At 39.2% G+C, this 27,983-nt stretch overlaps 1 protein-coding gene across 3 annotated transcripts in view; it reads left to right on the top strand.

Moving 5' to 3' along the window:
• The window catches only part of CMSS1 (cms1 ribosomal small subunit homolog (yeast)), a 397,344-nt gene extending 375,669 nt beyond the window's left edge, over positions 1 to 21,675 (top strand). For 2 of the 3 annotated variants that reach the window (XM_011999907.1, XM_011999908.1), the window contains exons 3-10: positions 3,315 to 3,386; positions 5,191 to 5,320; positions 9,233 to 9,292; positions 10,631 to 10,733; positions 15,011 to 15,071; positions 15,385 to 15,472; positions 19,374 to 19,462; positions 21,377 to 21,675. In XM_011999907.1, coding sequence (XP_011855297.1) covers positions 3,315 to 3,386; positions 5,191 to 5,320; positions 9,233 to 9,292; positions 10,631 to 10,733; positions 15,011 to 15,071; positions 15,385 to 15,472; positions 19,374 to 19,462; positions 21,377 to 21,460 — 687 coding nt within the window. In that variant the 3' untranslated portion in view covers positions 21,461 to 21,675. Of the gene's footprint in view, positions 1 to 2,747; positions 2,803 to 3,314; positions 3,387 to 5,190; positions 5,321 to 9,232; positions 9,293 to 10,630; positions 10,734 to 15,010; positions 15,072 to 15,384; positions 15,473 to 19,373; positions 19,463 to 21,376 lie in introns of those variants that run through there. The other variant, XM_011999909.1, reaches the window with a different exon arrangement.
• The last annotated feature ends 6,308 nt before the right edge of the window (positions 21,676 to 27,983 follow it).

Here is a 27,983-nt window from a genome sequence, read left to right as displayed (position 1 = left end):
AGCCAGGATGGTCTCGATCTCCTGACCTCGTGATCCACCCGTCTCGGCCTCCCAAAGTGCTGGGATTACAGGCTTGAGCCACCGCACCCGGCTCCTCGTATATTTTTATCCCACCTTTCTTATTTGTTTTAATGCTTAACTGTCTTTCCCATTTTTACAGCATCTTGTTCTTGTTTCATAGTTGCAAAATCTTCCCTTATCTCTCTGAGGATATTAAGTATCATTATTTTGAGGTACCATCCCACTTTTCTCTAGGTTCATTTTTCTTTTTGTTATTTATTTGCTCTTGTGTTGGAGACTTTCCTTAGATGACTGATGAATCTTAGCTATCCATTCTTATTGAAGAGAGATACACTGAAACATTGATGAGTGGGGTTTGTCGATTAGTGTATTCATGGTAGGGTGATAGGATAACAAGATGGATTTTTTACTATGGAACTCCCAAATGTCACTCTCTGATGGTATTTCTTTTAGGCCATTACATTTTTCCGAAGAGGCATTCAGTAGTCTCCTGCCTGCAATATATAAGCATGGAATAGGGGCAGGAAATGGAGACAAGCCTCTGCCTCTGCCCTTTCTCCCCTGGCCCAGCCTTGATCCTCTTGATCTCTTAAGAGAATAGATCTCCAGTTGGCTGGCAGGACAGGCAAGGTGAAAGGAAGCAGTAATGGGATAGTTGCTTGGCTACCAGGGTAGGAGATACCACCTAGTAGGGGACGGGGGTAGCTAATCATTCTAAATATAAACTTTCAGCCAATCTCTTTCTTTTTAACCCTTCACTCTCTGTAGTACTTTGTGCCTCCAAATACTGGACCTTCTCAGAGTTCAGTGAGTCAAAGACTCACTTATTGTTAGCTTCTACCCCTTCTGAAGCCCAGATGCTAGCTTTCCCTCTGTGCCAAGTCACTTTTCTCCAGCTCCAGCCACTTTCCATTTTCCAAAAAGTTGTTGAAATCTCTCCATTACTGTTGTTCTTTCTCCTGGTTTCTTGGGTTTTATATAGATCCTGCTCAACAGGTCCTTTTCAATGCCCTGTATTTTCAGTTTACTGGCATTTTGAGGTTCATTTGCCATGTTTAACCAGGAGAATCATTCTTAAAGTAATTTTTGATACTTTAAGGAATTGAAAATATGCTCTAGTTGCTTCCCTTAAAAGCCACATTTTTTTTTAGGGGAGTGTGATTCTTCAGACTATGTATTTAAAATTGCTACATTTCATATAAAGAAATGACATTGCTTATCAACTGTCAAAGTCACACAGTTTTGGAATTGATTTCCAGAAATGCTTAGTGGCTTGGCTGGATTCTTCCTACCCAGCCTCCCTGAGGGTAAACAGCAGCATTCATAAGGCAGTTAACTAAATGTAAGAATTTTCAATACTGTGGATTTGAATTTCTCCATAAAGTCATCTTACCTCTATGGAAATTGACCCCATAAAATTGGCCTCTTCACTGGCACCCTACCACAGCCAGCTAAAGTAACTAGTCTCCAAAACCAAAGATTATTTTGCATTTCCTTTAGGATGATGTAAGAATTTGAACCTGTCATTTACCTGAAGCAATATCATGGCTAAAGCAGTTCATCGAGCATGTTTCTTTTTCCTTTGCATGATTCAGAATTACATTTTTGTTTTTTCTCCCAGAATTAAAGAGTCCATATTCTTAAAATTGAGCTTATTTCTAGATTTATGTCATGTTTTAGTTCATTGGCTTTGTAAACCTAGCACAAATACAACCAGTACACTAAACTGGGTTCCTCGAGAACACCTCCATACGCTAAATAAGAAGATGAAACAGGTTTCTAAATACGCTTCCCAAAAACCTTGATACTGGTGGAGATAATACAGTATAGTTTAAGGGATCTGCTAATCATATCCCGGCCTTTGCCTTAGGAACATGAGCTGAGCACTGGCCTGGTTTGTAATTGTACTCTTATGGCCATCTGGCAGCTTCTGTGACATATTAGTGGCCTTGGCACAGTTGCTAATTGGCATGTACCAGCATCAAATTGGCATGTATCAACATCCACAAGACAGTTTAACTTTCTAAATAAAAGAAGCCATATCTCTCTTTTCTTTAGCTATGATGCAATTGCTCTTTGCAGGTTTTTTTGTTTTATCTGAAAGGAAACTAAAATTTCAAGATTTCCCATGTCACTTTAATCCTGAACTTTTTAAATCTATTTCTGTAATAACTAAAAGCGAATCTTGAAACTGCTGGTCTTTGGCCCCATGTCTTGAAGAAATTATGTAGTATTATATCTTTCTCTCTGACTTCAGGCCATAGACATTCTCAATCTGCAGGCTGTCTGCAAGCTTTCATAGAAAGATTCATCTGTAATCATTTTAACAGAGCCAGTGGAGACAGGATTGCTTCAGTTAGTAGCTTATCAGTTTAAACTGCATATTCTGTGGTTGGAATGGAAAGTTAATCAAGGAAAACTCAGAATAAGTTTTCACTTACATTTTATATCTTACTTGGCAACTTGTTTGACAATGTTGCATAAAAGGTCCAGCACAGGAAACATTTTATACTCCTGCTTATGATTAATAAATATGGAATCTGGGGCATTCTATTTTATAAATCAAGGTCTTAGTCCAAATTTCCTGTTTTTCTACATTAGAAAAAAACCCTCAGGGTAAAAATAGCACTAAACTGTATCGGGTACTCAGGGGTCAAGGCAACAGGCAGAACAGATTACTCTAGACACTGTGGTGCTGAGACTGCTATCAGACTAGTAGCAAAGACATTCATTTTGTAGTCATTATAGTAAAGGCATTTGATGCAGCTGGTTTATAAAAACGTAAGTTAATATATCCCACTTTGGATTTTCTATGCTTATTGAAAAGAGGAAAGGAATGAATAATACAAACCAATAAACCAGTGACTTGGAAATGTAGGCTCACACACAGCTAGTTCATGGAAAACCCTAGTCACTCTAGTCAAAGACTGTCTTACCACATCTTAATTTTAATCACATCGATTTCTGCAGTATTATACAAGCTCAGTCACTGTCTTCAATCTCCAATACCCTGCACTTCCACACCAAGCACACATATATACTCACTCACACATATATCTTTGTTCAAAGATTTTCCAGTCTTAAGTCATCTGCACTTTGACTTTCTCAAATTCTCTCACCCCAGCCGCTGCATAGTAACCTACAGTAGATCTTCCAGCATCTCTCTTTCTGTAGAATATTACCAAGATACTCTGAAGAATACATGCATGGCAGAAAGTACTTTGGGGTTCATACCACTAATTGACACTTTATCATGAAAAGATTAAAATGTTCTCATTTGTATTTCTTAATAGCCTAAAGAATGTTTTTTGATACAACCAAAGGAAAGAAAAGAGAATACCACCAAGACCAGGAAGAGGAGAAAGGTAATATTAATAATTTCTTAAATTTGTGTGGCCCCACATGGTTTCCATCACATTTTTATATGTCACACTTCCATGAGGCAACTATTGTAATCCCCACCTAAGAGATGCAGACATTGTAAGACTCCTTGAGGTTTGGTGACTTTCCGAAGGTCACTACTAGTAAGTGTTTCTGTTGGAGCTAAGAATAAATTCTTCTGACTCCTATTTCGGTCTTGTGGAGTGCCAAATATCTTTGTTACCCACCCTATGTTTTCAGTGTGGTCAGATGTCAGACATAGGTTTCTAATTCTAGAAGGAGTCCAGAGCTATCCTCCCCCAGCCCTTCTGGCTCTGTCCATGAAAAAAATGTATCAACCTCCTTTTTGTACTCATTCCAGATTTGAAGACCTTATACCTTAAAGTATGACTAAAAAGAAAATAATAAGCAGATGAAGGTAGTATGAGGCACTTCTGACTAATTTGGAACCATAAATTAAGTCAAAAAAGCTCCCCTCCTCTTGCATTTTGATATTTGCCAGTGAGCATAGGAAAAACTTTCTCCTATACAAACTTTTTTATGGCTCAGCCTTGGAGAAAGTATGGTTAGCTATGACCTTCTCCCACAGTTGTGAAAACAGCGGTGTAATTCTCTCCCTGCCAAGAGGGGTCTACTCCTGAAGTCAGCCGAGGAAATACGATTGGGATTAGAGGAAAGAAGATGGACTCAAACCAATTACTTAACAGCAAGCTTTTAGAAAACTAAGAGTGTGTGTGCATATGTTTTCTTTTCTTACAAATGGTCAAACAGCAAGATGGGAGATGCCAAATTGGCTGAGGTTTGGCAAGTCCTTAAAGAAGTGACTTTAACTTCTCTTTGATAATTTGTACACTAATGGCCTTCAGGAGTGTTAAGTTCTTGGTGGCTCAAGGTCAAAACTCTAGCTAGATAGTTTATCCTTGACTGAGGTCATGCTAAAATGTGCTCACTGATGACATATTTTTAAAAGTTAATTCCTTTGACAGAGCCTTGACCATTCTTGACAAGTGTATAGAAACGAGGATATTGTAGAAGGAGGGGAAAATGTTGGGATCAGGGGTGGGGAACGCTCCTTCTGGATCTTTGATGGAACATGAGAAGAAAGTGAGAAGGGAAGCTTATGATGGAAATAAATGAATGATTGTGGGTTTCTACTACACTGCAGGCATTCAATACATGCTACACAAATGAATCCAAATCAAAATCGATGTTGGAAAGTATTTCCTGTAATATTTTTTTCTACTTTCCATAGGGCCACTTTAATACTGTCAGCTATCCAAGACCTGAGAATCAAGGGTGTTAAGTCCCCTCCTCAGTAGGCTCCTATGCTCAGATTCCTACTGTAGGTTTTACACTAATGCCAGAAATCCAAACTAAGACTCAGCACCTCACAAAGCAGGTTAGGCAAGAAATTCTTAAAATTCTAATCCTACAGGAATATAAATCATCTAGGGCTAAAAGAGAGCTTTCCATAGCAATGAGATTTCTTTACTTTTAACAGAAAATAATACCCTAGTATGGAGACGCCTGCAAAAACGTAGTTCTCCTGGAAGTCATAGACCAAGAGTTGCAGGAAGCTTTCTAGATCATTTTTTTCATTTTTCAAAGCAATAGTTATATCCAAGAAGTATTTAGTGAATTTTCTCAAATGTGTTTATTAACACCCACATTCACACTTGGCTAACATCAAAAGCTATGTGCAGTTTAAATGCCAGAGGAATTAACCTATTCCAACCAAATGCCATTTTAAAGTATGTCCTCCCATTTTTCTTCCTTCTCATATCTTAGAAGAAAATTACTGATGTTCTTGCAAAATCAGAACCAAAACCAGGGTTACCTGAAGACCTACAGAAGCTGATGAAGGACTATTATAGCAGCAGACGCTCGGTGATTGAATTAGAAGAACTGAACCTGCCAGGTATAGCCAAGCTTCAATTTTCCTAATGACAAGGAGCAAAACATAACTGTCTATTATGGTTAGGTGTCTCAGGCAGTCAATTAACATATTTTCCGGCGGGTGTTGGTGGCTCATGCCTGTAATCCCGGCACTTTGGGAGGCCGAGGCTAGAGGATCGCTTGAGCCTGGGTGTTTGAAACCAGCCTGGGCAATATAGTGAGAAGTCATCACTATTAAAAATAATAATAATAATAATTGTTTAAAGAGACATATTTTCAGGCTGGGCATAGTGGCTCACGCCTATAATCTGAGCACTCTGGGAGGCTGAGGCGGGTGGATCACTTGAGGTCAAGAGTTCGAGACCAGCCTGGCCAACATAGTGAAACCCATCTCTACTTAAAATACAAAAATTAGCTGGGCGTGGTAGCACACACCTGTAATCCCACCTACTTGGGAGGCTGACGCAGAAGAATCACTTGAACCCGGGAGGCCGAGGTTACAGTGAGCCAAGATCGCACCATTGCACTCCAGCCTGGGGAACAGAGTGAGACTCCATCTCAAAAAAAAAAAAAAAAAAAAGGAAACATAATACTTCTTTCCTCAATCTAATAGTTTTAACTGATAGATTACATCAAATAGTTTTAGCTGATAGATTATATCCTTACTGGATGCTAAACAGTCTTTTTCAAATCTAATACTAAGATTTGTGATAGTATTTTTTTTTTCAAAAGGCTAATTGTTGGGTGTGCATTTTTTTAACAGACTATTCAACGAGTAGGAATTCGTCATGAGGATAGAAGTTAAAGCACACATTTAAAAGTATAGTTGTGAAACACTGATTTACTCAACTCTTATAGACAAGAGCTTTAGCCTTAATAAGTAATTTAGTTTTGTTGTTGCTCTTATCATGGATTTCTAGTCATGGTTTTTAGAATAGTATTTTGGGTTGCAGGCCAGACTCTTTCAAGCAAACTATCAAAAGGTAGGAACAAAATTCTGCATGTTTTGCAAGGCTGACACTTTGCCCTAAGGGATTCTTCAGCCTACTAGAGTTTTAGATCCTCTGCCTTGGTGTATTTATAATTAAGCTAAAAGATACTGCAAGATGTAAACAGCTAATTTTAAAAAAATATGTATTTATTTTAGAGACAGTGTCTTGTTGTCTCGTCCAGGTTGGAGTGCAGTGGCACCCTCGTAGTTCACTGCAGCCTCGAACTCCTGGGCTTAAGTGGATCCTCTCACCTCAGCCTCCTGAGTAGCTGGGAATATAGCCATGTGCCACCACACTCAGCGTAAACAACTACTTTTAATTAATTTCAAAATTATGATGCATCCTTTAACTCTTTTAGGCAGGCATGGGAGAAATAGATGTTGTCATAAAATCAAACCATAAAAAGTTTGGGTACAACTGCTTCAGATGAGCTATTTATAGACTACTAGGGATATCTAATATTGCTTTTGGAAAAAGTAGAGGGTGGCTTGATTTCCTTTTTCCATTACAATTTTATGCTTTCTAGAAGCTTGAGAAGCTGAAAAACAATCTGTTCCCTGAATTTTTATAATTCTTTTGTGATATCCTTTTTTAAAAACACACATTGGGTCTGGAGACATGAGTGCCCTGTCTGTTTGTTTTCCAAGGAGATTACCCTTTAGGGAATTGAAGGAGTGCATTTGCACATGAGCAGGATCTGGACTTTTAGACTTACTAAGCCCAGACAGTTCCAACAGCAGTTAGAATCCACTCTTCTCAGCACACCACTGCCTCTGCTGTGAAAACTGTGTCCTGACTGCACTACCACAGGAACTATTCTAACAAAACCACTTTTGAAGCTTTAACTGAAGTTTGATTTTTACTGTGACTCAATGGTCAGTTTTCCATTCTAGTTCTTTGTTAGAGCAACTGAACTTACGAAGGATTTGTGAGCAGTGGGACCACTGCTGTTCTGTAACCTCATGGAACATCATAAACCTTGCTCCTCTCTAGAGTTACAGGGAGTCAAAGCTCAGAAGAAACTTTTAAGGAGTCATTTGAGTTCCATAGTGAATTTGTTTGATATTATTGTTTTATTAGAGTTCAGTAATATACTTAGGCAAGAATGTGTGGTCATGGGTTGGTTGGGGAGGAAAGAAAATATGTTTGAAATAATGTTATAACCAAAAAGGACAGGTTTTTATTTTCAGTTTAAAAAATTAGGCCATTTAAGACACAATAAACTGAGACATCAGAAGAAGGTTTGGGAGAACAGGCACTGGTCACTACACTGATGAGACCAAGAACAGAGAGGAGATTTAAGCTAGATGTGGGGAAGGAGATACAGTGGGTTATTTAGAATAGGCTCAAGGAGGGACATAAATACCCTTATATATACACATATAAAGTAGATATAAATAATAACATATTGTTCCTATTTAGTTTGTCGAGCTTCTAACTTGGTTTTGATTTGAGGTTGTTTGTGTCTGTAGGGCACGAACATGTCTTTTCAATTAATATTGTGCACTGTACATTGTTAATGTCACACACACGGGCACTGAATTAGGATTTCAAGGCTGGAGTCACCCGGAGCTAATTAACCTCTCTGCTGTCTCCTGAGAGCTGCAGTGTGGTTTAGATTAGTGATTCCTAAATGCCTATAGGCTAGCTGCAACTGAATCACCCAGGAACTTAAACATCAGATCCCCAGGCCCATCCTCAAGAGATTCTAATTCACTATGCAAAAGAGACTCCATCCCAGGAATCTGTACCTTCAGTTCTCCAGGTAAGTCTGATCATATCCAGACTTGGGACATTATAAAGACCACCAAAGGCTCCACAACAATAGAGGAGAAAACAACTTTGAATTACTCACTTAATGAGTTATATGTGCTGGATCACAACATAAATTTCATTTTGGTCAGTCCAGCCCCTGTTTTATTTTAATGTGTTATATTGTTTTTTATTGTATTGTTATGTCGTGTTGTATTTTGAGACATTATTACCATTCTTCCCTAATCCAAACTCTATTTTCATATGATAGGCATTTTAAAATATATATATATATATTCTTATAAAATATGTCATCCTGTGTATGTATATACATATTAAAGTGTATCTAAAATGGCTCTGTGCTAATGCTTTCATTCTGTTTCTTTCTTCATTTGACACTTTTTTCAGATAGGACTCTGTAGTTTTATGCATGTCTAGTTCATTGCTTCTAAATGCAACATAATATTCCAGCGTTTCCATCTGTCACATATACTCATCCATTTTCCCAGGTATGGACACTTAGGTTGCCTCAAGCACCCTGGTATCACAAATAATGCCAAGATGCATATCCTTGTGTGTGTACCTTAATAGACCACGCAAGAATTTCTTTCTATTATTTACTTTGAGTTGAAGTGATAGAATTATAGGGTATATACATATTAGCATTATTACTTTCCAGAATATCTATACCAGTTTACACTTCCACTTACAGTTCACAAGAGTTTCCATCACTTTGCATTCTCAACAACACTTGGTATTATACATCTTGCTAATAGTTGCCATTCTAATGAGTGTGTAAAGTGTGATCTCATTATATTAACATGCACTTCTCTGATAACTAGTGAGTTTGAACATCTTTACATAGATTTGTTAGCCACTTCATTTTGCATTTGTGTAGTCCCCATTTTATGGATTTGGAAAATAAAGGTGCTTCATTAATCTGCTGAGTGATATAAGAAGCTCCTATTTCACTGCTCTAAGAAATTACGGGCAGCTCCGTGACAGGTTAAAAGTTTACTTGTTGCTGCTGCTGTTATTTAAATATAGGCAACACTTTAAGATATATAATGGGCCCCAATTCACTAATATTTTACAACCTTATACATCACTCATAACTCACATATAATCTATTTTGATTGTGTGTGTGCATTTACAAAATTCTCTGTATACCATGTTTATCATATTTCTAGACTCCTGTTTCCTCAAGGCCAATGATTTGACTCACAGTCTTTCCTCATACCTAAAAGAAAGTGAGTAAACTCTGATTTTAATCTATTTAAATTTATCCTTATTTTGCTCTGGCTTTGGAAATTTAGGTTTTGGTCTCGTTTTTGTTTTATAACACATTAGGCCATTGTTGCTCCAGGAATCCAAAGAATGGTGTTCTAGTCCCAGGTCCCCCACCAATTTGCTGTTTGACCTGAGATGAGTCACTGAGTACTCCCCTGGACTTAATTTGTTATCTGAAAAATAGGGAAGATGGACTATGTGATATGGGTTCCATCTGTGAGATTCTGAAATTCTATTTGCATGTTTAGAACTCAGACCATGGCTATAGTGAAGCCAATCTAATTCTATCTTTTCAAAATGTATTTTTTGGGAGACTGGAGAAGGACAGGATCTCACTCTATCTCCCAGGCTGGAGTGCAGTGGTCTGGTCATAGCTCAGTGGAGCCTCAACCTCCTGGGTTCTGACGATCCTCCTGTCTCAGCCTCCCAAGTAGCTGGGACTACAGTTGTATGTCACCACAAGCAGCTAATTTTTTTTTTTTTTTTTTTTTGGTAGAGACAGAGTCTTCCTATGTTGCCCAGGCTGGTCTCAAACTCCTGGGCTCAAGAGATCCTTCCCTCTCTGCCTCCCAAAGTGCTGAGATTACAGGCATGAGCTACTGTGTCTGGCCCTTCAATATGTATTATATGTAGCCAGCAATAACTAAATTATTCATATCAACTGGTCATTTATTTATGGCCAGCAATGAAACAGTTTAGATATAGAGAGTTTCCATTCTTCTTTCAAACTACAAGCAATTCTGATGACACTAAACTTGAGTTCATAAACCTTTCTTAGCGTCAAATTCAGAAAATGTAAATCTAGGTAATAATGGAATCAACCTCACTAGATTATGAGAACTAAAAAGAAAATCTATGTAAAGTGCTTAGCACCATGTCGGTATTTAGTAAATGTTTGCTGTTTTTAAATGTTTGTTCCATTTTATATCTTATGTTGAATTTCCCTTTAAAATTTAACATGACTAAATCAGAATTCATTTCCTATTTAATCAACATTGTGAAGTATCAAACATAAATTAAAATATCAAAAATGTAATATTCCAAATTTTTTTACTTAATTTTAAAATTAGTCACATTTAGGGACTTGGCATGTTTGTTTTGTGTTATAAATTAATGATACTTCATTTTAATCTAATATTTACAATAACCAGAAAATTGAATTATAATTGTAATTATAATGAACCATGCTCACTGTATTTTATTTTGCTTAAACACTCAACAAAGAAGAAATACTCAACTTGGGAGGTGGGCCCTGTTTTGCCATTTTTCAAATAATTGCTTTGTGGTCTTTTTTCCAGTCTGTCCTAAGTGGGTAAAACTTAGGAAAAACCACAGTGAGAAGAAATCGGTCCTGATGCTGATCGTCTGCAGCTCAGCCATCCGAGCCCTGGAGCTCATTAGGTTGGAAGGTTCACCTATTCCATATCATAAATGTTTTCTGAATAACTGATATATGCCAAACTATTATGTTCTATGTGCTGGAGATGTAGCAATAAACAAAACAGAGTCCCTGCCCTCATGGAATTTATACTTCAGTGGGGGAGACAGATAATAAACAAATGAAGATACATCATAACATCAGGTACACTGATATGTAAGGAAAAAATCAAGCATGGCAAAGGGATATAAGTAGATCAGGACTACTTTTAAAAGGGTGGTCACAGAAAGCTTCTCTAAGGAGATGACAATTTGATCAGAGACTTGAACAAAGTGAAGAAGAAAGCCCAGCAGCTATCGGAAGAAAAGCATTCCAGGTAGAGGGGAGAGTAAGCACAAAAGACCCCAAAGATAGGATGCCATTGTAGGATTTTGAGGAGTTACTTGATCTGAATCATCATTTTAAAGGTTCCCTTTGGCTGCTGTGTGGAGAGCACACATTATAGAGAGCACGGGTAAAAGCAAGGAGATCATACCCCAAACAACCAGTTAGAAGAAAATATCTGACTTAAAATAGTAACAAGAAAAGACAGAAGCCAGGCACAGCAGCTCATGCCTATAATCCTGTCACTTTGGGAGGCTGAGATGGGAGGACTCCTTGAGCCCTGGAGTTTGAGACCAGCCTGGGCAACATAATAAGACCCCATCTCCATTATAAATTTAAAAAAAAGAAGAAGAAAAGAAAAGAAAGAAAAGAAAAGATAGAATACCAAGGAATACACTTATCAAAACTTATGTACAGACAGTATCATCTAAGGGATGCAGAAAACTTGAACAAACAAAAATGTATACCATATTCTTGAATAGGAAAACTCAATATTGTAAGCATGTCTGTTTTACTTAGGATAGCCTACAGATTTCACACATTCCTAGTTAAACTCCAATAGAGTTGTTTTTTTTTTTTTAACTGGTTAAACGAGTTCTGAATTCTTATGGAATAATATACAACTAAAAATAGGCAAAGAAATTCTGAAAAATAATACTAATGAGAGGATTATATCACTAGAGATTACAGATTATATATACATACATATATACACACACACTCTCTGAAGTCTCAATAATTAACAGTATGGAACTGGCACATGCATGACAGATCAGACGAGTGGAATAGAATTGAAAGTTCAGGAACAGACCCAAATGCATATGAAAATGTAGCACATGCCTAAGGTGACAAATCAGAAATCAGTAGGGAAAGATGGATTGTTTAATAAATGGTGTTGAACAACTGAGTAGCCATCTGGAAAAGCAAAGTTGGATTCATATCTCACTGCTTATAACAAGATAAATTCCAAATGGAACAAAAATTTAAAGGTAAAGATTATGTTTTAGGCCGGGTGCGGTGGCTCACGCCTGTAATCCCAGCACTTTGGGAGACCAAGGCGGGCGGATCATGAGGTCAGGAGATCGAGACCATCCTGGCTAACACGGTGAAACCCCATCTCTACTAAAAATACAAAAAAAAATTGCTGGGCACGGTGGCAGGCGCCTGTAGTCCCAGCTACTCGGGAGGCTGAGGCAGGAGAATGGCGTGAACCCAGGAGGCGGAGCTTGCAGTGAGCTGAGATCGCACCACTCCAGCCTGGGCGACAGAGCGAAAAAAAAAAAAAAAGATTATGTTTTAAAGATAATTTGTCAGTGCTTTACTAAGTGCTTTCACGTACCTTTTCATTTACTGTAGTTTTTGTAGAATAAACAAAAAGGCTTCCACTGGTCAGTGGTAACATTCAGCTTTCAGAGAAGAGCCCTGAGAGTCAGACGGGATTTGCTAGGACCAGCTCTCTCTGAGGGCCTGGCTCTGGGCCAGGCTTTGACAAGAGACAAAACAAAGGAAAATCCAAGTCATGAAGGAAGAGGAACTTGGTCAAATAGACTAAGGTGCAAATCTAGACACTCAATAGTTATTTACATCTGTTTTTTCTCAATGAACTAATGTAATCACGAATTTAGAAAAGTAATTGTTAAACTTTAATAGTCCTTCAAACCCTCCTTTCTCCACTGAAGTGGAGACACACATTAAATTGTATCACATTGTGCACATACATTAACTTGTAGCATATAATCTCCCAGTGAAACACTTGTGTTTCTTTCCATTTTTTCTGCTCTAAACATAATTGATCTTGAAGATTCCAGCTGCTTCCGGGCAGCTGTATTACCAGTCCTAAAATCATGGGAATTCACATTGACTTTTCAGTGCTTTAAAAACTACCTCATTTCAGCTTCAGATGCTAAGGGCAAAGAGTTTGGCCTGGAGGTGGACTCTTAAAATAAAGCTATCAAATTGATTTGAGCTTTTGTTGTACATAAAGTCCTTACTGAGGACATAAAAGTACTATGTTGTCACACTTCATTTACCAATTTGCAATATTTTTTTGTGTCCCCAGTAATACTATGATCCATTTCAAGGTTAGGTGATTTGCAGAAGGTGATTTCTGAGTAGGCACAACAAGCCCTATTCATAAAGACTAACATTTAAGAATTCGAACTTTTGTGAGAACATCTGTTCTACTGAGAGCCATGACTTACTTTAAATTGTCTTCCTGGTTAACCTTGCCATGGAGAAAGCTTATGTGTAAGTAAAAACTTGAGGCAACAGAACTTGTAGAGCATGATTCACTATTTTGCAAACTCATATGTTTTTACTGGTCAATATTTCTCAAAATATAATAACGATATGTGAAGGAAACTAGTAAACCCATGTTAGGTCATCCTCAAATATAGGTGATATATAGAAATACGTTCAGCAAATGAAAAACAGGTTGTGAAAATAGAAGCAAGGAAAAAGTAAAGAACAGAAAATTAGGTGAAGCCAGCTAGAAATGGTGCTCAAACTCACGTCCATAAAGCCCTGTTCAGTTGCAACAGTGGCCCCAACTGGGGGCCTGCACTTTCCAACAGCCAGGATCTGTTGGGAAATACTATCAGTTGTCAGATTGATGGCATTCTGTGGGTTTAAGAAGAAAAAAAAAAGTTCCCTGAGAAATACAGTTTTTCCCTCTGTGACATAGTGATAGCAGCATTCTCAGTGTCATCTGTACAACAAGAATCCTGGACAGATAATGTTATGTGGCTGTTTATAGAACAGCTGTTGGTGCCAGCTGAGGACCTGATGCCACAGTAGAGGTAGAAAGGCAGGCATGTCAGGTGCCACCAGCGTCGTCTCCACCCTCAGAGCTGGTGGTCTGGATTGATGTGGATAGATCTAGCTTCTTGACTACCTAGAAACTAAGTGGACTGCCTGTCCTACTGGTGTAAGCCAGAGACTGTAAAGCGACAACTCAAAGGCTAAGTTTACCCCACAAGTATTTGGCACCTAAAAAATTTTTGAATGACTTGCCCATATTTAAAATCAGATTGCACATATAAAAATCTAAATTTCTGGCTTCTCTAAAAATCAGAGGATCTTAGGCCCATAATCTCACATCCTCATAACTGGCAGAGCTGAGCACTAGTTGACCCCTGTACGGGGGGCATCACTCTTGAGTGCCCCTCAGTCCTCACACCCACCTCCCAGATCACCTCATTTACAATAACCCCCGCCCTCATAGCTTTAATTCCGCCAGTCCTTTGTGTCAGTGGTTTCTTCTTACTTTTTTTCCTTCCTTCTTTGCTTCCTCTTTCCCTTCTTTCCTTCCTTCTTTTCTTTCTTTTGGCTGAAGCTCCATTTCCACCTATAAAATTTTATAGAGAAGTTTAGTCTACAAAGTAGATAAGAAAGGACAGCTCTGACAGAAGGATAGAAACCCGCCTTCTTCCCCGTTTCCATCTCATCCCCCGGCTTCCCTCATGGCCACCACAGGCAGACCTTTGTAGATGCCCTTGGCTCCACAGAGAATGGGCTGACATCACCGCTCTAAGATATCTCTTGCAACCAAATTTTGTATGAGAACTGCACTGCACAGTTGGAAGATGAATTTTCTGCCAGGGACCTGAAATACTGGAATTCTGTATTACAAGTGAAAGGCAGATCATGTGTTTCAGTAATCAAGGAAACCTAAGTAAGGTTGACCTTGTGTATGGCAGTGTGAAGCCAACACAGATAAGTACCTGAATAAAAGGCTACCCAACTCTCATTGCAAATACTGGCTAACCTGCAAATCTCAGAATTTGTGTGTACATATGTGCATATATACACACATATGCACACATCCTTTGAATAAAGCAAGACATAATACTTAAGTAGTCATCGTGGCCTAGAATGAGTTGGTTTTCTTAAGCATTCACCTACTTCTTTTCATTAGGTCGATGACAGCATTCAGAGGAGACAGCAAAGTTATAAAATTATTTGCAAAGCACATAAAGGTAAGCAAGGGCCTGTGATCCCTAAAGGCCTCTCCCAGACCTCAGCTTTTTCCTTTCAACCTCTTCTCCTAATCTCCTTAGCAAGTATTTTGAGTTCCTTCCTTATGTAACATTTAACCACTTTTCTAGTTTTTTAAATTCTATGCCTCCACATATCTACCTCCCCCCTACAGCAGTTGCTTCTGCCATGCTCCGTCCCTGAGGCTTGACCCTTTGATTCCTTGAAGATTTAACTTTGAGATAAAGTTAAGAAATTGGTGTAAAATTGCACTTTCTTAATGACTTCCTTTTCTTCTCTTTCCTCTTGGAACAGGTCCAGGAGCAGATGAAGTTGCTGGAGAAGCGTGTGGTGCACCTGGGTGTAGGAACTCCAGGGAGAATTAAAGAACTTGTTAAACAAGGTATGACAAGAGGGCAGTGATACTCTTGCCCAGGGCTGGGAGTTTGCCTTACCCACATGTGAGTCTCAGAAACTAAATTCAGGATATACAGAAACCAGACCTCTGTGTTAATTCAGGAAGTGGAAACTCAGCCTTTAATCTCTGAAGCCAACCAGCAAGTATAGCACATTAGGGAATGATAAGGGCTGTGGCAAACTGAAGTACATGTGCCCACCTAAACAGAGTCCAATTCCAGCTGCTACAAGCAGGTTAGTGGGTCACATGGCCTTCATTCCACCAGTGCGCGGCCACTGCTTCAGTTGAGCATTCCCGCTCACTCCACAGAGTCTCGGGGAGACTCCCATTTTGAGGGCTGGTATATAAAACATACTAAAACAAAACGTAGTTTCCGTGAATGTAATGCGGGCATTCCATAATTGTTCTTCCCAAATGTGTTTCTCTTTGAGTGCTTTACAGAAAGTATTCTAGACAATATCCACTGGTGGGTTTTTCTAGTTTGCCGACTTTCTCAAAGCCAGTAACCTGAGAACCTGCTAACCTGCCAGTTATCTTATTACCTCTTCTACCTACCAGGCAGATTCAATGATTTCTTTTCATTACTTACTTCCAAATTACTTATGTATTATCTAATAGAGGTTTTTTTAAATAACTGTCTGGAGCTATTCTCAGATTATTTTATATACCTAAAAGTAATGTGCTCATCAGTGTAGTAACTCATTATAGAGATGGTCATTTGCCAGGGAGCAACCAAAAGCTAAAACTACTATTGTTTCTCTCCAGATGAAAATCATCCAGGGTTACTTGAACCCACTATATGCAGAGTTTTGTACAAATACCAACAAGTAACAAATTTGGCTGCCCCTGACAAGGAAGGGAAACAACACTTTTGAGTTCCTACTTGTACGCAGTGCTATGCTTGACAACCTTACATATGTTATCTCATTTAGCACTCACAGCATCCTTACAGGCCAGCCATTTTATTTCTTATGAGAGAGAACTGAAGCTCAGAGGGTTATGTCGCCCTCCCCAAGGTCTATCACTCCCAGCTTTCCTGGTTCTACAGCCTTTTCTCCTCAGGGAGCTCCTGATCCAGCTGAAGAACCAAATGTACATAGACTGAGATCGATAGCATGAGGCAGTAAATGCCAAGAGCCAAATGAGCACTTCTAAGTGGTACAGGAGTTGAAATGAGAAAGAGATAGTTATGCTGGCCTGAATCTGCAGAGCAGGGTCTTTAACTGATCTTTGAAGTGTGGAGAGGATTGAAATAGGCCGGGAGGGTCAGGGGAAGCATCCATGAATGGGAGAACAGCCCAGTGAGATTCTCAGAAAGCAGGCACATACACATGGTATATCACAAGGAATTAGGAGGAGGCAAAACAGTGTTGCAGTTAAGAGCCCCTGTGATGGACTCAGATCTCCAGATTCAAATCTTAGGTCTAGCAACTTACCAGCTCTGTGACCTTGGCAAGTTTCTTAACCCTTCTCAGCCTGTTTCTTTGTACGAATGACCGGGATTGTAATAGTAGCTACTTTAAGGTTTGTTATAAAAACAAAATGCCAATAAAGAGCTCAGCGCACTGTCACACCCTAAACACTTAGCAAATATTAGTTATTTATTAAAGAGACCAACTTTCTTGCTTGGAGACTTTGTGGGCTATAGTAGCAGTTGATGCAATTGGAAAGAAATTTGAGGAAAGCCCTTGAACAGTAAGCCGAGGAGTTTGGATTTTTGTCTTGTGGACACCCTATGGCATTTGAAAGTTAAGAGGCAATCAAGGCCTTCTAAGAGGCACAGATTTGGGAGTGACTGACTGGGTATCAGGAGAAGCTAAGGATGGACTCTCAGGTTGGTTCCTGTCTCCCTAGCAGCTTTTAGCTAAAGATTCACCACCAGTCCCTCCTGGCATCCAGATTTTTTTATGTGTCACCAGACTTCCCCAACCCCCACCCCATGCAACAGGATTACTCTTCTCTGTATTTAAAAGAAAGAGAGGAAGAGAAAAGGCAAAGCTATCCAGACTATTGAAATCAGATCTCTACAGAGTTGTGAGACCTCAATATGCAGGCTTATTTCAGGTGGAAAAATCATTTAAAGGGCGATGTATTTTTACAATATTAATGAAAATAATTTTTACTTCTGATTCTAATTGGATGAATGGTTTAATATTCATTAACCACAGGTCTTTGGCTACATACAAAGTGTTTAAAGAGTATAGTCCCAGCACCCTAAAAATGGGAAATCTAACAGAGTGACACCAGTAGCACATATGTAGCTGTTTATGACTTAATAAGATGTTTATATGTTTATATATAAGGAGAGTTTTCAGACATTGAACAATATCCCATGACATTGGTATGTATACAATTACAGACAATTGTATTGTTTTAATTTAGTAATGAAAGGGATTTTCTGACTGTAGGAGCCTTTGGAAAATGCAAAAATGTACAGAGAAGAAAACAAGTCACTTTAGAGGCAATCTCTTGTTAATAATGAATATATTTCCTTTCAGTCTTTTTTCTATACATTTGTATGTTTATTTTTATACAGCAGAGATTGATTATACTGCATTTCATAACTTTATAACCTACCTTTTTCACTTGCTATATCTCATGAGGACTTACTTTCCTTGTCATGAAGCACGTTTAATTTTTCATTTGTATAGCTACGCTATTTACAATATTCTATTGTAAATTTATTTTTTTGCAATTCTATTATGGTAGACTTTGGGTTGTTTCTAAATTTTTGCTATTATAAATAATATGGCAATGATCATTTTTGCAAGTAGCTATGTTTATGTTTCTGATGCTTCACTGGGATTGGTCATAGAAGGAAATTTATTTTATCAAATACCAGCATTTTGGCCAGGCACCGTGGTTCACGCCTATAATCCCGGCACTTTGAGATGCTGAGATGGGCAGATCACTTGAGGTCAGGAATTCGAGATCAAATAAAAGCATTTTGAAGCCGTTATATTATGCTCAGTTTCATTCCAGAGAGGCTGTACCTATTGCTTTCCTGCCAGCAGTTATATTAAGGGAAGACTGATGATCAACTCATTGTCTTTTCCAGTTCACCATTTTTATTTTAATTTTGCAGAATGTTTTTAATAACAGGCATTTGAATTATAAACAGCATGAACAAGTATTAGGGGCAAAGAGGAAAATATTTAAATACCATGAGGAAAAGCTGAGGGGAAGTGCGGCGGGAGAGGAAGGCTGTAGGTACTGTTAACACGAGAGACGTGGAACAGCTTGGAGCAGAGGCAAGAACTGACTGTATGCCCAACTGTGAGACATCTGAGGACCAGACAATCCCTGAGGTCCCCTTCAGCCCTCACAGTCCATAATTGTCTTGTAGACAGACAGGAAAACAGTGAATGGAGTAATTAAGTGATTTACCAACCTCGTCAAAGGATAGCTGAATAGAGCCTATCCATCTCGACTTCCTTTTCTGCCTAAAATGAACCACCCAGCCCTGTCCTCATCTTTCTCCCCACTCACCTCCTCAGAGCCATGCAGACTCCGTGGACTCAACTCCTCTGAAAGGCAACTACCCAAAACTGCAGGATTTAGCTTAGCAAATGCCTGTCAGGAATGAGACTGCAGCCTCTGGGTCTTCATGAAATGGAGGCTTGGCCAGCATGTGAGCATTTGAGGAGCTTAGCAAGAGCAGCTTGTCTGCTTTCCTCAGAAGCAGTGATGAGTGGATAAGAAGAGCACGTCTCAGAGTGCTGCGTTTGTTTCCATCAGGGAAGGGCAGCACTTAATGTGCAGAGATGAGTTACTGGGGGAGAGGACAACATATGGGACAAAAAGTAACCCGGAGAATAAAAAATCATTTTAATAAGCTTATGTCATGAGGTCTTTACTGCAGCAACTCTCTCCCTGTCTCTTTCAGGTGGCTTTAATTTGAACCCCTTAAAATTTCTGGTTTTTGACTGGAACTGGAGAGATCAGAAGTTGAGAAGAATGATGGACATTCCCGAGGTACCACGTAACCAGCAGTTGCTTTTAATCATTTTTTCTCTATTTGAACTTGAGTTTAAACACAGTAATAAAGTCTTTGACATGAGGAGCCAGCACATTTTAGATTTTGAAATGATTTCTATCTTTTCTAACTCTGAGCTAACTATAATTATAGAGGCCACCTCCTCCCCTTCCACATAACTGTATCCTTTCCATGTGTTTCATGGGAATCGGCTCTGTTGCTCCTTAAATGACCAATGGCCTCTCCTCACTAGGGACCATTTTGAGAAACAAGAAGATCTGAAGGACCTGCACTTTTCCTGTGCCTTTCTTTGTAGACACACTCGTCTTTGTCTTTCATTCTTCTATGTGCACTTTTGGCTCGGGTTGGGGAAGCAGGGGTACAAACTTGCCTCTTTGCCAGCATCTCCACATCCCCAATAACCCACTTACTTAATTTAGAAAGATATTTTGATTTCATGGGGTGGGGAAATTTTTTGATGTCTCAGTGGATTACAATTGAATGATTGAATGCCTTTATGGGCACAGTATTAGCTCATTATATATTTTTAAAAGCAATCCATTATCATCATAATGTGAAAAACTGACCTTGCCACCTACCATGCTGTCATGGGGCTAATTTTTCAATATAGCCTGATGCTTCACAGTAGCTGTTAGAAAAAAAAAAAAAATGGTTACCAGTCACCAACCAAGAACAAATCATGGCAGTAACTATCAAAGAGGCTTGGAAATACTCTTCCAAACATGCTGAATGAATTAATTTATCACATAAAACTATATCTCCAGTTGACCAAACCTGATTATAATTCATCAGTGAGTTATTTCAGACATCAGTTCAGGTTAAAAAACAGTTTGCTCAGTTACACACACACACACACACGCACACACACATACACAGTTGTGCATTTTGTCCCCTGAATTGACTGGTTTCTTAAAACTGGTTTAACAACTTTGATATCAGGCATGAGGCCACAGTTGATTATTTCAGTTATAATATTAAATCTGACTAATCTACTAAGTTTCTAATTCTAATAATGAGAAATATCCAAAAACATCTTTTCACCCATAGTTATTTTTATTCTGTTGCTGTCATTCTTAGCAGTTATCCTAAGGCAATAAAATCCTATACTGAACTATCGTATATAATATTGTTTACAGAAAGCACACTGTAGAGTCCTTGAAACACCTTTATATAGCATTTTATTTTGAATGGCTGCACTTTAATGAACCTAATGTTTTATATAGTACCTCTTCCTTCATTTATATAGTACCTCTTCTTTCATTTATATAAATATTTTAATTCTGCCAGGCATGGCGGCACACACCTGTAATCCTAGCCCTTTGGGAGGCTGAGGTGGGAGGATTACTTGAAGCCAGGAGTTCGAGACCAGCCTGGGCAACAAAGCAAGACCATGTCTCTACAAAACAATAATAATAATAGGCCAGGCGCAGTGACTCACACCAGTAATCCCAGCACTTTGGGAGGCCAAGGCAGGCAGATCACTTGAGGCCAAGAGCTCAAGACCAGACTGGCCAATATGGCAAAACCCTGTCTCTACTAAAAATACAAAAGTTAGCTAGGTATCGTGGCACATGCTTCTAATCCAAGCTACTCAGAAGGCTGAAGCATGAGAATCACTTGAACCCGGGAGGCAGAGATAGCAGTTAGCCAAGATCACGCCACTGCACTCCAGCATGGGCAACAGAATGGGACTCTGTCTCAAAATAATAATAATAATTTTTAAAATTTCAACTCGGAATCAAATGTATGTTAGGACTTTTGCCCCCTCTGATTCTGGCCATAACAGCTGGGTAAATACCAGGGAGTCCTGATGGTTGAATTTATTCACCAAGACCATTTTTGCTTGATCTTAATTTTTTTTTTTTTTTTTTTTTTTCTTTTCTCTCATTTAGATAAGAAAGGAGGTATTCGAACTTCTGGAAATGGGAGTGCTCAGTCTGTGCAAGTCAGAATCTTTGAAACTGGGCCTTTTCTAAGTCTGTGTCTTAATGAAGATTCCAGTCTTCACAGTAGAAGTTGCATCTTATTTAATGACTCTGATATATTGCAAGCACTCAGTAAATATCAGCAAATAGTTTATGTTAACTGTGTCAGCAGATAGATCGCTGGAATGTGGGGATTCTGAAACAGGAATGAATCTGTCCTTTTGACAACTCTCTTATATAATAAAGTATCACCGGCTTGTGTGTGATCCTTGTTGAGCAGACCGAGTTTTTCTGTCACCAACTGGCTTCTGATGTAACTGTTCAGGAGAAAGGAAAGAGCAGCTAGGTGACCTCAGGCAAGCCCCTTACCTCTCTGAGCCCCATCTCATCAGCTCAAAGTGGGAATGTCTCACAGCAGTGTTGAGGGTTCCAGAAGATGGTACATGGGGAGCAGATTTGTAAACTCTGAGGCATGGTCCCAGCAAAAAGGGTGGCAAGTATATTAGTCCATTCTCACATTGCTATAAATAACTACCTGAGACTGGGTAGATTATAAAGAAAAGAGGTTTGACTCACAGTTTCACAGGCTGTATAGGAGGCATGGCTGAGAGGCCTCAAGAAACTTACAATCACAGCAGAAGGTGAAGGGGAAACAAGCACATCTTCACATGGTGACAAGAGAGCAAGAGAGTGAAGGGGGAAATGCTACACACTTTTAAACGACTAGATCTTGTGAGAACTCACTCCGTATCATGAGAACAGCTTAAGAGCAAGGGGGAAATCTGCCCCCATGATCCAATCACCTTCCACCAGGTCCCTCCCCCAACAATGGGAATTATAATTCAACATAAGATTTGGGTGGAGACAGAAAGCCAAACCATATCATTCCACCCTGGCCTCTTCCAAATTTCATTTCCTTCTCACATTTCAAAACAGAATCATGCCTTCCCAACAGTCCCCCAAAGTCTTAACTCATTCCAGCATTAACTCAAAAGTCCAACTCCAAAGTCTGATCTGAGACAAGGCAAGTTCCTTCCACCTATGAGCCTGTAAAATAAAAAACAAGTTAGTTACTTCCAAGATACAATGGAGGTACAGGCATTGGGTAAATGTTCCCATTCCAAGTGGGAGAAACTGGTCCAAACAAAGGAGCTAAAGGCCCCATGCAAGTCCAAAACCCAGCAGGGCACTCATTGAATCTTAAAGCTCCAAAATAATCTTTGACTCCATGTCTCATATCCAGGCCACGCTGATGCAAGGAATGGGCTCCCAAGGCCTTAGGCAGCTCTGCCCCTGTGGCTCTGCAGGGTACAGTCCCCATGGTTGCTTTCACAGGCTAGTGTTGAGTGCCTAAGCATATCCAGGTACACAGTGTAAGCTGTCAGTGGATCTACCATTCTGGGGTCTGGAGGATGGTGGCCCTCTTTTTACAGCTCCACTAGGCGGTGCCCCAGTGGGGACTGTGTAGGGGCTCCAACCCCACATTTCCCCTCTGCACTGCCCTATAGAGGCTCTCCATGAGGGCTTCACCCCTGAGGCAGACTTTTGCCTGGACATCAAGGCATTTCCATACATCCTCTGAAATTGAGGTAGAAGCTCCCAAACCTCAACTCTTGCCTTCTGCACACCCATAAGCCCAATAGCACGTGGAAGCTGCCAAGGCTTGGGGCTTGCACCCTCTGAAGCAATGGTTCAAGCTGTACCTTGGCCCCTTTTAGCCACAGCTGGAACTGGGCAGCTGGGAAGTAGGGTGCCATGTCCTAAGGCTACACAGAGCAGCTGGGCCCAGGGCCTAGCCCACGAAACCATTTTTCCCTCCTAGGCCTCTGAGCCTGTGTGGCAGGGGGATGCTGCCACGAAGGTCTCTGAAGTGCCCTGGAGGCATTTTCTCCATTGTTTTGGCTATTAATATTCAGCTCCTCTTGTGCAAACTTCTGCAGCTAGCTTGAATTTCTCCTCAGAAAATGGGTTTTTCTTTTCTACCACATGGCCAGGCTGCAAATTTTCAAACTTTTGTGCTCTGCTTTGCTTTTAAATATAAGTTCTCTTTCCTTATGCAAATGAGCATAGGCTTTTAGAAGCAGCCACACCACCTCTTGAACACTTTGCTGCTTAGAAATTTCTTCTGCCAGATACCCTAAGTCATCTCTCCCAAGTTCAAAGTTACACAGATCCCTAAAGCAGGGGCACAATGCCACCAGTCTCTTTGCTAAAGCACAGCAAGAGTGACCTTTGCTCCAGTTCCCGATAAGTTCCTCATCTCCATCTGAGAACACCTCAGCCAGGACTTCATTGTCCATATCACTATCAGCATTTTGGTCAAAACTGTTCAAGTCTCTAGGAGTTTCCAAACATTCCCTCATATTCCTGACTTCTTCTGATCCCTCCAAACTGTTGCAACTTCTGCCCATTACCCAGTTTCAAAGTTGCTTCCACATTTTTAGGTATCTTTATAGCAATGTCCCACTTCTCTGGTACCAATTTTCTGTATTCCTCCATTTTTACATGGCTATGATGAACTACCTGAGACTGGGTAGTTTATAATGAAAAGAGGTTTAATTGACTTCCAGTTCCACAGGCTGTAAAGGAGGATGGCTGGGGAGGCCTCAGGAAACTTAAAATCATGGCAGAAGATGAAAGGGAAGCAAGCACATCTTCACGTGGCAACAAGACAGCAGGAGAGTGAAGGGGGAAGTGCTACACACTTTTAAACAACCAGATCTCGTGAGAACTCACTATCTGAGAACAGCAAGGGGGAAATCCGCCCCCATGATCCAATCACCTCCCACCTGGTCCCTCCCCCAACACTGGGAATTACAGTTCCACATGAAATTTGGGTGGGGACACACAGCCAAACCACATCAGCAGGACAGTGGTAGAAAGAGCATCAAGTGAATTTGGCACTTTGTAAACATATAAAAAGACAACAATATAATCACAGTTATCTTACTCATTATTTTTTTTTTAAATTTTCTATTTTGAAACTTCAGGCTTAATAGAAAAGTTTAAAAAATGGAGAATTCCCATATCCCCTTCCCTGAGCTTTTCCAGTGTTAACTTCTTGTATAACCATAATAGAGTTATCAAAACTAAGAAGTTATCACTGGTACCGTATAATTAACTAAACTACAGAGTTTATTTGGATTTCTCCAAATAAACTGATGTCCTTGTTCTATTCCAGGATTCATTTTAGGATCCCACATTGCACTTACTTAGTTGTTGTGTCTCTTTGGTTTCTTGAGACCACTGACAGTTCCTCAGTATTTCCCTGTCTTTCATGACCTTCATACTTTTTTGAAGAGTATCCATCGTGTATTTTGTAGAATGTCCCTCAATTTGTATTTGTCTGTAATGTTCTCATGATTTGGTTGAAGTTACGCATTTTTTGACCAGAATACTACAGAAGCGAGTATGTCCTTCTGGATTTATTATATCAGGGGTACATAATGTTAATATGTCTTATTACCAGTGATGTCAACCTTAATCACCTGGCTAAGGTGGTATCTGCCAGTTTTTTCTACTATAAAGTTATTATTTTCCCTTTGTAATTAATATCCATTTTAGGGGCAATACTTTGAGGCTATACAAACATCTGTTTTTCCTCAAACTTTTGCCTGCTAATTCTAGCAAACATTGGTATTTCTTGCCTGCGACAGCCATTACTGTAATGGTTTTTCTATTTTTCTCATTCCTTCAACATGTGTTACATTTATTACAGAATTCCTCTTTAAGAAATAATTATCTCTTTTCCCCCATTTACTTGTTTGTTCAATTATTTATTTACATCAGTATGGACTCGTTGACACTCATTTTATTCTATGAGTTATAAGGTAATAGTATTGTTTTTTATTTGTTGCTCAAATTCACTTACTTTTCTTACTCATTTAAATAATGTTGATTGGTTACCCACTCTGTGCCAAGCACTGTGTTTACAACTTTCATTTATATATAAACTGTCATGTTTAATCACTGAAATAGTCCCAAAGGAAAAAGTGTTATAAGTCACATTGTATAGACAATGAAACTAAATCTGAGAAGGGACATATACTAGTTTAAGTAGCAGAACCAGAAGTCAGACCCAGGTCTCCCATATCCACTTCAAGACACCCAACTTATCTGGAGACTGAAGCGTATACAGCAAACAAGAGATAAGAAAGCAAACAGATGCCAGTACTGATATATAAAATTCAAATTTTGTGAAATTGTAAATGAGCCTAACAGGCTAGCAAGTCAAAGTCCAGGAAATCACACAGGCCTGCACACCAACAACTTGTTGCTCATGCACTTTGCACCTCTGTGGTCCGAAAGTCAGAATACTGAGAGGGACTCAGAGGAAAGAGGAGTAGGTTCCATTCTCCAGGATTCCCACTAGAGCCCAATAAGTTATAAGAAAAACAACTACTACAGAATGAACATTTAAGCTATTGCTAAACTTAACTCTATCATTTTCATCCCTTTAGCCCTAAGAAGTGAGATATTCTTGGGCGATGGTAAGAAAGAAAATGGACCACATACCTTCTCAATAGAGGCATTTAACTTCCTGTCAAGTGACATGTCCTAGATTAATATGGGGAAAAAAAGCCATCAGGTATGATTATTATCAGAGGAGAGATCTGCAAATTAAGACACTGCAGTCTGTGCTGTCAGAATTCAGACCAATCTGCCAAGCTGCTATGAATTCACCAAAACATGAGACTATCATGAATATTACATGTGTATATCCATATAATGTATGTGTATATTTAATATATATTTTTATATTTAGCATATATATTTTCATCCCAGCAGTTAATAGGAAAGACAATGAAATATAAGGCAACCCCAAATATGCAAATGTCTGCTAATGCCTGAGAAGGCTATTTAAATGAAGACAAGTTAGAAATCACTTCAAAATTTTCCTTTTTTTCCTTTTTTTAAAAAAAAAAGAGATGGGATCTTGCTCTGTCTCCCAAGCTGAAGTGCAGTGGTGCCATCATAGGTCACTGCAGCCTCAAACTCCTGGGCTCAAGTGATCCTCCCACCTCAGCCTCCCAAAGTGGTGGGATTACAGGCATGAGCCACTGCACCTAGACTTTGACATTTCTAGTGATACCACAGTATAACTGCTGTTAACAAATTGCTGTATTGGTATCAATCTAGAACAGTGATTCTCAAACATAGGCAATAGAGGCCGGGGATGCAACTAAACATTTTACAATCTTACAGGACAGCCTTCACAACAAAGAAACATCTGGCCCAAGATGTCAATAGTGCTGAGAAAAAGAACCCTGTTCTGGAAATATCGAAAGGCAATGCATATAAGGTATATTTGCACATTGAAAGTAGATTTATTTAGAAGAGGGAAATAGATGAATATAAAAGTACCTGGAGAATGTATATCTAGCTGTCTCTCAAGAATATTGTCCCAGAAATATTTGTACTTATTACCTGTGATGGCTAATTTTAATGTGGCAACTTGGCTAGGCCATAGGATATCCAGATATTGGTTAAACATTATTCTGGGTGTTCTGTGATGGTATATTTGCATGAGATTAACATTTAAATTGGTAGACCTGAGCAAAGAGGATTGCCCTTCATAATGTGAGAGGGCCTCGTCCTGTCAGTTGAAGGCCTGAATAGAACAAAAGACTGACTCTCCCCAACCCCCCAAGAGAATTCTACCTGACTGCCTTCTAACTGAAACATTGGCTCTTCCTGGTTCTATGGCAGCCTGTTGGCCTTCAGACTTGCATTGGGACATCAGCTCTGCAGATTTTGGGCTTGTCAGCCTCCATAATCATGTGAGCCAATTCCTTATAATATACACATATGGTCATATAATCTCCTACTGGTTCTGTTTCTGTGGTGAACCCTGAGTACTACACCACCTGTGAAGCTCCTTTTAGTCTGGGATTTGGGTTAGTTGGTTTTGTTGTTTTATAAACTGTCTAAGAAATACTATTCTCATTGGTTTTTTGCTGTAATTACCCTCTTGCTAGGCATTATGTAATATAATCCCATCCAATCCAATGTTGGAATAAGTATTTGAATCACAAACATACCCCAATGTTGTGTAGGTCAACCCTGTTCTTATAATCTAATCTCATAGCTTTTTACTGCCTTTTAAACCCAAGCTCTTGACCATGTTTATTTAGTAAAACAAATGGTAAATGTTAACGAGAAGTGTTCACTGCCATCTTCTCACACAAGGCCGTCTGACACCAACAACCGTACTAGTTGCCACCTCCAAATTAGATTCAAATGTCATGCTGAAAATTTCCCATTGGTATTTTGCTCTTTACACAGTTTGTAAGTGGAAAGGTTTAACTCTGAATTGGAAACTTCCTAATGTAAGCATTTGCATCAATTTTGTATTCTTTCAAACCAGGTACATTTGCCAAAGTCATTACTTTCTTTGATACAAAAATAGTCCAGGATGGCTTCTCTGTCTAATGTAAATTAAAAGGGAAGATTAGATTAGAAATTCACATGCTTCCTAATTTTAAAAATTCTAATTCTAAATCTTAAATGCCAGTTTTAAAAAAAGTAATTATTAATTACTAATGGCCTAAGGAAAATAATGTTAGTGGATTTC

The sequence above is a fragment of the Mandrillus leucophaeus genome, unplaced genomic scaffold (assembly GCF_000951045.1).
Source record: "Mandrillus leucophaeus isolate KB7577 unplaced genomic scaffold, Mleu.le_1.0 Scaffold608, whole genome shotgun sequence".
In the NCBI taxonomy this organism is placed as follows: Eukaryota; Metazoa; Chordata; class Mammalia; order Primates; family Cercopithecidae; genus Mandrillus; species Mandrillus leucophaeus.
The sequence above is the reverse complement of the archived record's forward strand: the minus strand, read 5'-3'. Positions and strand labels throughout refer to the sequence as shown.